The sequence below is a fragment of the Vanacampus margaritifer genome, chromosome 13 (genome assembly GCF_051991255.1).
Source record: "Vanacampus margaritifer isolate UIUO_Vmar chromosome 13, RoL_Vmar_1.0, whole genome shotgun sequence".
Lineage (NCBI taxonomy): Eukaryota > Metazoa > Chordata > Actinopteri > Syngnathiformes > Syngnathidae > Vanacampus > Vanacampus margaritifer.
In genome coordinates, this window is record NC_135444.1 from 2,168,545 (window position 1) to 2,180,090 (window position 11,546).

Below are 11,546 nucleotides of genomic sequence, written 5' to 3' on the forward strand. Positions count from 1 at the left end.
AAAATAGTTTTATGAGGGGGAGGGGGGGCGGGTATTTAGCTTACAAGAAAAAAGGCAGTACTACAACAACAAACAATTGTAATTTTTCTGAGCAAAATTAAAATAATAAAATTCAATACAAATTCTGACAAAAATGTGAATTTTTCATAAAAAATCTTATTCCGAGAAAAAGTTGTAATGAGAAAATGTTTTCCATTTTTGAATAATTGGCACACATAATTGCCATAAAAAAAAATTTGAGCGTCAATTATTTTGGGATTTGCGCTCTTTTTTGCAATTACTGTGGGTCCACCATGTAATAATTATTATTCATGCACTCGTACATTCACACTCTGGTGGCCGTAAACTACTTTAGTAGCCACAGCTGCCTTGGGGCAGGCTGACGGAAGCGTGGCTGCCAGTGCGAGCCTACGGCCTGACCTCTGACCACCACCAAACATTCACACCAGTTACGTGCGGTCAGGATAGGCAAGGTAGGCACTGCCTACCCCAGGCTGAAATGAAAGTTGAAACCGTTTGGCATTTCTATTCATTTTTATTATTTCTTTCATTTCAGAAAGCCTACACTACCTATAGGTTTAAAAGTGACAACATTTGCTGATTTTCATACCTCAATTAAAAATGACTCATTACTTCGTCTGGCCTGCAGGCAAAAATGCTGCAAAATTATCCTCCTGAAGGCACACTGCTACTGTGCTTTTTCCAGCACTGTATGCATAGCTATGTGTGTTTGTGCATGCATAGTCAGGTTACCAGTTGAAAAGTCACTACACAGCCTTTTTATGTCGCTGCATTATTCCTATGCGTTCGCATAGTGCATTCATGAATTCAAAACACACTTAGTGCACAGCAAAGCGGTAAGATGACGCCACTCTGGAGAACATAAAACAATTTTCATGCCTTTCTTTTGAGGGAAAACGCCATATTTTGAAGGATGGGAAACCAACGCCTTAGCTACCGGATCTTCAGCAAAGTAAGGGACAAAGAATTAACTGGCTGTTTCACTTTACATGGCATTGCTATTGCTCACTACCCCTAATCCACAGCCGCCACTTAACATTGTAACATTATTAATTCATTCACTTGCAGCCATTTTCACAGAAGCAAACCCCTTTCTCTCCCGGCTGTTTTACTGGATTTTGACTATTTTGCAAGGCCCACAGAATATTGTGTCCTATTGCTATAAAAACATTAAACCTACCAAAAGAAAGATTAGTCTTTTCTTTCATCAGTAAAAAAAAGTATATTTGTATTTTTTCTATTTTGAAGCAATTCACATTAAAATAAAGTTTCATCATTATTCACAAATCTGTTTAGAATTGTGAGTATGGTAACATTTAAAATAGAATCTATTTATACGTTTTTGGGAGCAAATGATTTCAGATTAAAAAAAATTGCGTGTTTTTGTTGTTGTTTAATTTTTGCTGGTGTCAACTCACCTTTATCGAGCTCGCCGTCGCCGTAGAACTTCCCTGCACTCAGTTTCCATTGGCCGTAATCGTCCTTGTGCTTGGACTCCACCCACCTGCTCCTCCAACCCTCTGATATGCACCGCAAAACAAATGCACCAATTAGCAACTAATGTTTGACTTTCCTTATATTACAATCATTCAAATTCAGTATACCTAATACTTTCAAGTTTGGACGTCATTTTTAAATTTAATACATGTTAAATTCAAATTTTACAGGAATTACCTTTTTCCGATGAATTTAGTTTTCATGAGAAAAGGCAGAGGAGCAAGGTAAAAAACAAAACAAAGTCTGACGTGACGTCATCTTGTAGACAGGAATTTGTGGCTTTAGAGCGCCTTGTTGTCCGGTGTGAGTGTACGATGCACAGAGAAAGGTGGAAGAGTAAACATCTTTTCTCTCTCAATCAGACATCAAAGTGCCTCGTTGTCAGACCTGAATACATGCACATCGTGGCAGTGGTACTTTTGACAGCTCACAGTTGAGTGGGGGTGGTTTCAGTGCAAAAAGCAGACGGCTCCATTTGTCAGCATTTTCAAGCCCCATTTTATATACTTAGCCAATGTGTTAAATTCCTACAAATTTGGTATGGTTGTTAACGTTTATTTCAAAGGTGTATGTGCATGTCCACAAGCCTCTAGCAGTTGATAGGAGTCTATGTTAGCTAAGAGGCGCTTCATTTCAGTTGACATTTTAAGGGAGCGGTTTGGAGGATGACTGCCAGTCTCGCTGCCGAACCGGCTGGTGAGGTTCTGTGACAGCAGGAAGTCTGGTCGCACAAGTGCAAGTCGAACCAGTAAGGCGGCACTTACGGAAGGCGCCGCAGCACACTTCTTCACTCAATTCATTCCAATTGAAGCAAAATGTCCACAAACATTTTGCCCACATCAGCTTCAAGTTTAAAGCCACAGAAATGTAATCTCAAAGGGGTATATAATGCACCAAAAACAAGGGCACATTCGGCTACATTAACATTTTCTTCACGAGTAGAATCGATTTGTTTTCTCTAACACAACATTTTTTAATGTAGTCTTTTGTAAAAAAAAGAAAAGAAAATATTTATAAATATTACAAATATATTATGCTTGTGAAGTTGTGACAATATTAAGTGTTGCATTTCACACCAAAATGTGACTTTTTGTTTACAACATTTAGATTTTGTGAGCAAATATCGCCATATACAGCATTTTAAGTCCAAATATGTTTTTGTTTGTCTAATGTAGCCTTTTCCTTTGTGTTTCCTTGGAAAATCTTAACATTCTCATAGCATAATGTAACCTTTTTCCGAACAAATGTAAAACAGCAAATCCAAAAAACACATTAGCAAATGACTAACCACGACATTTTCATACCACAAGTAGTTGGTATGTGGGGAAGGCTGGCTGAGTCAGACTCATGGATGATTGGAAAACAGGGATGACTTGTTTGGACGAGTGGATTCTGACTAATGTTGATTTTATCCGCCATTTTTAAATTTAGTCTCAATTTTAGTCATGTTTAGGTCACGCTTGTTAGTTTTTATATAGTTAGTCAACCTCATCCTGTTTTTATTTAGTCAATTTTTAGTCAACTATAAATCTGTCATTTTAGTCTTTATTTTAGTCCAAGAAAACAATTTTATTCATTAGTTTTATAAGTTTTAGTCAACAAAAACTGTTGATGTGTTAATCTGTAAAATAATTGTCCTGACTAAAACTAGACTATGTTGAACAATTAGGATCTAAAACTATTTCACATAAAATTGAATTGATAAAAAACAACTTGATACACAATGACAGTTCATCAAAAGTGGCTAGTATGGCTCCATGCTACGAGCTAGTAAGTTAGCCAGCATTAGTTAGCGGTCGGATTAACATTATTGTTGGAATGTTATAGCCATTGGATTAATGTTACGTTATAAATATAATTTGCTTTTTTATTTAACTTTTTACCGTGTATTAACCTCTTGACTGTCCCGTGTCTTTGTGCTAGCTGCAGATGTGAAAGGTGGGGTGTCACATGACATGTCAGTGACAAGATTTTATAAAATCATATCATTTTCGTCTCGTTTTTGTTCATGAACTAGAATATTCACAGATTTTAGTCCAGTTTTTATTAAAAGAAGTACATTTTTGTCTCGTTTCCATTAGTCGATGAAAATGCGTACTGATTTAATCCCAGTTATTGTTTATTAATGAGGGTTTTAATCTAGTGTAGCCTAGTTTTTGTCCGGCGAAAAATGTGCGTTGACAAAATTATTTTTGCTTAAATTTCGTTGACGAAATTAACACAAATTCTGCTGTAGTTGCTGGAAAAGGTAGACCTTTGCAAACTACACATCAAACTGTGATATCGCACAGTTTGATAGATTCATGCTGACATCTTTCATTGTGGAAAACCTGGATGAAACAAATTGTCACTAATGTTGAATTGAACACTCTAAAACTACCCGCCTACTACATGAAGACCGCTGGGATGGGCTCCACGCCCATGACCCTCGTAATAATTGATGGATGGATATTATAACTTTTCTCATTCTGATTGCTGTAGTAGTTGGCAATAATTGGCCACTTCATACTACAGTTCAAATTATAGCTGTCAAATAGGAGATATTTAAGTGACAAAAATCTTCACCAAAATCAATCAATCACAGCAGTCTGAAGGAAGTGTGTTTTTAGATACAGGGTGATTTGTGCCACGTCACCCTGGAATATGTCATTTGTGGACGGTCCCTACCACAGACGGTAAGAGAAATAGAGCTTCAAACGCTGCTGTTGCATAATATATTAGTGAGAACTAGAGATGGACAGATATGTTTTTTTCAGGGCCAATATTATTAGTCGTCAAGGACGCGATAACTGTCATGTTTATTTCTAGTCATGTTTAGTTCCTGTCACGTTTAGCTTCTGTTTTCCTTGTGTGTTCCCCTTGTCTTGTCATTTCCTGTTTTAGTTTGAAAATTGACTCCTCTCGTTTCTGGTCACTTGCCCTTCCTCGTGCGGTGTGTGTGTCAACCCTGATCCCTGATTGTTTCCTCATTACCCTCATGTGTCATCCAATCAGTGCCCTCAGCCACTTGTGTCTGGTCCAGGTGTGTCTTGTTGTGTCATTAGTGTTGGTGTATTTAGTCTGCTGTCTCCCCTCTGTCTGGGTCGGTTCATTGTGGTATGTATGTCTTTTCTCATGTTATGCTGCCTGTTATTTGTTCCCGTTCAAGGTCAAGTTCATGTTCAAGTTGTTGTTGTTGTTGTTGTTGTTGTTGTTGTTGTTGTTGTTGTTGTTGTTGTTGTTGTTGTTGTAAGTCTTTCTCTACGTCACGCTGCCCTTTTTGCCTTGTCAGGTACCTTGTCATGCTGTTAGTTTTGCTTAAGTTGTTTTGCCAAGTTTAGCTTCAAGTTTTGTTAGTTCAGTTTACTTTGTACTTTGAAGATAGCTTTTTGATTAGAAATTAAAACCCTTTTTGTTGGACTACCTCTGCCTTCCCGCATCTGGGTCCTAAAGCCCCCCCCTCTTGACAGAATGAACCGAGCAGGATCAGACCCAGCGGGAAGCTCCCGTAGGTGACCAGCTTGCCGTCGGTCGACACGGAAGCACCGTCAGCCTGCCATCCAATCCCATTCCATCAAAGTAAGCTCCTTTTCTCGGTATTTGTCTTCTCTTTCCCTTTCACCCGATCAGCAAAATGCACTAAAGTCCCTGCCCTAAGACACCATTTTGTCGCCCCAATGTTTTTTGGACACTGACTTCTCCGACGGTGAAAATGAAGGCCAAGCTTAGTTCCCCACATGTTTTCGTTTACGGATTATTTTGACACCGGGTCATGTCACCCCCACCCCTCACCTGGGTCTCCGCCGTGTTCACCACTCCGGTCCCCATCGTGTGCACCTCATAGCCCCCCGTTACCGCCACGTCAAGACATAGTTCCCCCTTCACCTGGTTCCTTACCCACTCCCGTTAGTTATCGTCACGATCCTTCACTCTCGGTATCCTCGGGTTCTAGTCTCCCTATTGCTCCTCACTCCCCATGGTGGTAGGCTGATGAGGCTCCGCAGCTTCAAGTCCCCGAGCCACGCCTGCCCGCACCTTCAAGTCTCCGAACCTCGTCTGCCGAGGGCCAAAGTCCCCAAAACACGCCTGTCGGGGCTTCGGGCGCTCTCGTGCGGGGTCTCTTCGCCTCTTCCATGGCGGCGTCAGGCCCATGGGGGTGGACAGGAGGTGTACTCCCCATGGCCGTCCTGTTCCGGTGTGGCGTCCGGGGTGTCCTCCAGACCGGCGCTGCCGGGCTCCCCTCGTCTGGCGTCCGGGACGCCCCCCGGACTAGTCCTGATGGATGTGCCAGGTTCCCGCCTCCGCACCCCCCTCTGCCCGCCCGTTTTTGAACTTTTTAAAAGGGACGTCTGATTGTTTCCTCATTATCCTCATGTGTCATCCAATCAGTGCCCTCAGCCACTTGTGTCTGGTCCAGGTGTGTCTTGTTGTATATTTAGTCTGCTGGGTCGGTTCATTGTGGTATGTACGTCTTTTCTCATTTCATGCTGCCTGTTATTTGTTCTTTCTCTACGTCGCGCTGCCCTTTTTGCCTTGTCATGCTGTTAGTTCAGTTTACTTTGTACTTTGAAGATAGCTTTTTGATTAGAAATTAAAACACTTTTTGTTGGACTACACCTCTGCCTTCCCGCATCTGGGTCCTAAAGCCCCCCTTCTTGACAATAACCAATATTCTGAGCCATTATTCATTTTCACTAAAAGGGAAAATATTGGTAATTTTTTTGTTTGTAAAAATACAAACAAGTTTTTTTTTTGTTTTTTGTTTTTTGTTTTTTTTTAAATCTTAAGCATACTTGGTGAAGAACGCAGATTAATCGCACTATTAATTTTGACCATAGATTATCCTTTAGCGCGACAGCGGATGGATACGTTTAATGAGGTAGCACAGGTTGTGTTTGAGCAATAAATGAATGTTTGCGTATCACATTTAGAATATTTGTTCATGTCATATCGGGGTCATCTTTTTCCATTTTAAATTATGCAAGTAATTAACTGATTAAAAAATGAGGGGGATGAGTGCAGTGGATCAAATAATGTTGAAGACTTCCTCATAACATTAAATGTCAAAAGCATTAACACATAACCGGTGCTCTTGAACGAAAAAAAATGTAGGTAAAAAAAGGCTTTTTTATTAAGAGATTAATTGTGATTAATCCAAATTCTAAAATGCGGTTAATCTAATTTAAAAATGTAATCGTTTGACAGCTCTACTAAATTACTTAATTTCAAACAAAAACAGGAGGTGCAGAGAGTTCCCAGGGTCAGCGGCATCTCTGAAAATTTAAATCATTTTTTCAAATGGATCTATTATTGGCCATATGAGTATTCAAAATGGCCGACACCGATATTCATCAAAATGAATATCGGTGCCGATAATCGCCCCAGATGATAGTCTATCGATCCCCAATGAGAACAAATGCAACTGCCATCTTTTGAGACAGTTTCCAAAATTGTCCTACACATATTACAGATGTGATGTAGCCCAAATGGGTCAGCTGTTGCCAAGTGGTTAAGACCGTCTCTGGACAGTTGCAGTGTCCTTGAGCAAGACATGATACCCCAAACTGCTCTCTGAGCGCTTAAGCAGCCCCCCTGCTCCAGTAGGTGCACTAATAGTCAGTGTACTGTATATTCGCTGTGACGGGTCATATGCACAGTGGTGGACATTATGTCAGTACTTTCCGTCACTGATGGACACTCGTTTTGTTAATGAATGAGGAGAAATGACTGACTAATCACTGACAGAAGTGGGTTTTCATCAGTCAACCAGGTCAAGTACAGACGGACCTCTAAGTCCATCACTGACGGATGCCTGTTTCGCTGATAACTGACAGAAAGTGCGTCTCACGTGTGTTTGTTCTCGAGGGTTACCTAGAGAGAACTATATGTGTGACAGTGACTGCTTCTCTTTTCAATAGGATCTCTGTGGAGGCTTGTGGCCAGCTGGGATTGGCTATGGAGACGGAACCAGACGAATTTAGTAAAGACAAATTTACTTAAATCTACAATCTTTGAGTGTAATATTTTATGTATGTGTATTTATTTGCATACAAACCTTTATGGTTGTGGTTTTCTGTTAAATTTAGGTGAAATTATTTAAACAATGTTTTCAAACAATTACTTCCAGTTTAGCTACAGAGAGTCAGAGAGAGAAAGATATTGACAGCAGCATTATATCGTGTGATAGACTTTTATTATCTTGAATTTATCTACAGTAGGGTTACAAGGCGCACAATGGTATGTTATAGCCTGTTTATTTAATTAATCTTTGAATCAAAGATAATTGTAAATACTGATTGTAGTACTATGGAATATCTTTGTTTTAGTTTTCAGGGTACGTGGTGTGTTTCCCCCCCCGGAGTAGATAATACAGTGCTTGTGCTGCGACTCACTGTGACGTAGCAATTAGCGGCCAGCATGATACAAACCCTGAAAAGGAGAGGAGGATCTAGTTGGTGTATGAAGTATTTGTGCTTGGTTACCTCCCACCATTGAAAGTGCATTTCATTCGGGTTACCTTAAATGTGGCTCCATCAGGAAAAATATGTTTTCCATATCCTTCTCGCCAGTTAAGGTAGAATTTGCCAATGAATTTGTTGCCCGTGCGCCAACAGTACATTCCATCACCATGCCTGTAGTCTTTGTAGAAAGAGCCCTCATAGAACTGCACACAGCAGATATTTGAAGGATGTTATCTTTTGACTCTCAATTAGGCACACTTTCACAAGTTAATGTTAACAATACTTTACAGGACACTTATACTATATTCTCTATTTATTTATATCTATCTATCTATCTATCTATCTATCTATCTATCTATCTATCTATCTATCTCAAATATTTTTTTTCTTTTTTTAATTTATTTTTTTAAACTGATTTAGTGTGGCTAAAAAAGCGATGATGTACTAACAAACCGGTGAAATTTACGGTCCTTAAATAGCAGCGACGAAATGTGATGACAGCGGTGGTTAAAACAAAATGATGGACTGACGATTACAATTTGGTTTGAAAAAAAATGACGGATGGGCACCAAGGGCGGTGTTGAATGACAGACCAGCAACATTTTGTAAATTGCCTGCTTTTGCACATGCAGAGGTCAAACAGGCAAATTTAATTTCATGTAGCTATGACAAGAAAGTATGAGTGTACAAGAACTGAATTTAATGTAATCTAGCAACTTTTATTGCCCGCTGAAGAATAGTTGCCCTCTGTGCAGCCCAAACTCTTTTAAATGTGTTTGCACATGCTTATTTGAATGTTGTGATGAGACATGAGCATCGGGGCCAATCACGTCATTTTCAGGCAATCGTATTGATCAGATTTCTAAAGTCAAGGATTTTTTTTTTTTATTCTTTACTTGATTTTTAGCCACTGTTGATTTACAGCCATAATGTCACGTTTCGGTTTTGTATGGGTTAGGGTTTTTTTAATTTACAGCCATAATATCACGTTTCGGTTTTGTATGGGTTAGGGTTTTGTTTATTTTGGTGTGTTTGTTTTGTCTTTCTGTGGTTGGTGTTTGTCTTTGTCTCTCGTGATGTCTGATTACATTCACCTGTGTCTGTTCCCTTCCCAGTGTTTGACCAATCAGTGCCCTCTTCCTATTGTATTCCCCAGGTGTGTCTCATTAGTGTTTATGTATTTAGTCTGTTGTGTTTGTCCAGTCGGTGTGGAATCATTGTCTATGTCCTGTGTGGGAGTCTGTGTTTCCTGTTATGTCAAGCTAAGCCTTGTTACAGTTAAGTCTTTGTTTCAGTCTAGTCGTTCTCTTCACAGTTAAGTTCTCCACGTCCAACCAAGCTTCCCAAGTTCTGCCAAGTCAGCCCCGGTCAATCCAGTCCCGTCACGGCGACCAGCCTGCCCCCGCCCATTCACGTCACGGCGAACAGCCTGCCTCAGTCCTCGTCCTCTCACCCGTCCCCACTTTTTTCAATAAAGTTTCTCCTTTTGTTCACAATTCCTGTCTCCCTGATGCGTCTCCTCGCCTTTGGGTCCACCCTTTTCATGGCACATAAAGAAGGTATAATCTTGGGATACCTTTATTAAAAATATATAAGTAATGAGATAATTGAGTAAATTTAGAAGTGGTGTTCTTTTTCAATCTTCATTGCATTTTATGCAGTATTGATCGGGACTTGGTATTAGGGGATGCTCAAAATCAAGTGACATGGACTCGTTGGGGGGATAAGCTTGGGACATCCCTAGTTTTTTGTATTTGTGATTTTTACATTGCCTTTATGGTTAGTTGTTTTTATTTTTGTTGGCTTGCTGCTGTGTTTTTTTTTCCGTTTTGTTTTTGATTTTGTTTTGCTGTTTTGTGCACAACAACCTTGTACACAACGTTCGTTTTGTGCCAAAATAAGCTTTTGTGGTCAACAATTACATCTTTGTGTGCAAATATGACACTGTTTTGGTTAAACCTACACTTTTAAGGGGAGACAATGCATTCATTTATTTAACATAGCATTTTCCATAGCCTTTTTGGGGACAAATTCAGTACGTGTATATTGCAAAAACCAACCAACAAATTTTAACCCAATATTTTTTCAAACATCCTTCTGCCAAAAAAAACTTTTTGCGCTGAGCTATTTTTTTTTACGGCCAACAAGTGACAAAGTTTAAAGTGTCCATACTGCACCTCCATCGAGAAACTGCTCTTTGAAGAAGATGGTCGCATGGACGCTCCAGGCGAGCGAGGCGAGGATTGCGAGGACGGTGGCCAGGAGCAGCATGACTTGTTCGGCTTGAGTTCGGCCTGAAGACGCTCAACTGCAGCAATAGGCGTGCTAATAAAGGCTATCCAGGAGCCAGGCACCTGTAGCTCGCGCTCATTGGCCAAACGATCGGCCAATCAGAAGGAGACCACAAGTACGCTTTTCGGAGAGGTTCGGCAAAGATCGGTCGAGTAGAGGCTTCCTATTTCTCTCCCAAGTGGGTGGGGCTGGAAGCGACGTATTGACTGTCAATGCCACTTAATCACTGGCCATCATCGGAACAGATCTTGCTCTTAAAATATTAATACTGTAAATCAGGGATGTCAAGTTTAAAACATATGGGATCCCTTTGATCAATAAAAAAAATAAAACAATCGAATTTTTTTTTTTTTTACAGTATAGTAGTACATTTAATTAATTCTCCAAATATAACAGGTATTGTCTCTATGCATTCATGGTGGTGCATTTAATTTTCTCAAAATATTACAGGTGTTGTCTCGATGCATTCATGCGCTTTCACCTGGTAATGATTTTTTTTAAATTTAGTTAAACCATTCTGAGATGTAATTTGGCGTCTCGCCGTGATCGTATAGTGGTTAGTACTCTGCGTTGTGGCCGCAGCAACCCCGGTTCGAATCCGGGTCACGGCATTTTTCCCCCCCCCAACATTGTTCCTTCATTTCAAAACATCACATTATGAATTGAGTTCAATCTTTACCAGCAGTTACATTTGACAAGCTTCGTTGTTTTCATTGTTCTCGAGGATCGTTTTAAATGTTGGTGGCTCTTGGAAATCACCAAATGGGGGCGCTGCTTTCTGTCATGTAGAGCCTTGATCAATGTTGTGGCATTTGTGGAGGCAAAGTAGAACGTTTACGTGCCCACACACAACTTCTTGTTTCCCAATTTACAGTTTTTGAGGTGAGGCGTATTGTAACATTAGCATAGTCTAATTAAACTTCTTTTTTTGGGGGGTGGGGCATAGTAGCCCACTACCAAATATTATAAAGACAGCCAGCTATTGCATCTCGTGACCCTGAACCGGAAAGACACTATTGAAAAGTATGGAAAAGTTTTTTTGTTTTTTTTTAAGGAAGTAAGGCTGTAATTTTCCTAAAATAATGTCCTACTTATGAAGGGGGAAAAAAACAACCGCTCTAAAAATCATGGAAACATTTTCGTGATTTTATTTTTTTATTTGCCCAAAAAATGTGATTTTATGAGAGTTGTAATTTGTGAGGGGGAAAAAATCTAGAAAAGGAAATGCTTAATTTTGTGGTAAAAACTGAATGTTCTTTTTCCAAGAAAAATGCACACTCTAATGAGAATAAAGCC

At 39.8% G+C, this 11,546-nt stretch overlaps 1 protein-coding gene, 1 long non-coding RNA gene and 1 other non-coding gene across 3 annotated transcripts in view; 2 read left to right on the top strand and 1 right to left on the bottom strand.

The window, feature by feature from the left end:
* The window catches only part of LOC144062767 (uncharacterized), a 59,093-nt gene extending 48,706 nt beyond the window's left edge, over positions 1–10,387 (bottom strand). Inside the window, exons 1-2 of the mRNA XM_077584460.1 lie at positions 10,136–10,387; positions 1,440–1,541 (exon numbers count right to left, since the gene is read on the bottom strand). Of these exons, the coding sequence (XP_077440586.1) occupies positions 1,440–1,541; positions 10,136–10,229 (196 nt within the window). The 5' untranslated portion in view covers positions 10,230–10,387. The remainder of the gene's footprint in view (positions 1–1,439; positions 1,542–10,135) is intronic.
* LOC144062356 (uncharacterized) lies at positions 4,630–9,454 on the top strand. The gene is made up of 3 exons (XR_013296386.1): positions 4,630–5,076; positions 7,416–7,477; positions 9,274–9,454. It is a non-coding gene; the product is annotated as an uncharacterized LOC144062356 (long non-coding RNA).
* Positions 10,388–10,789: 402 nt separating the features above from the next.
* trnah-gug (transfer RNA histidin (anticodon GUG)) lies at positions 10,790–10,861 on the top strand. Its single transcript has one exon. It is a non-coding gene; the product is annotated as a tRNA-His (tRNA).
* Positions 10,862–11,546: the final 685 nt, after the last annotated feature.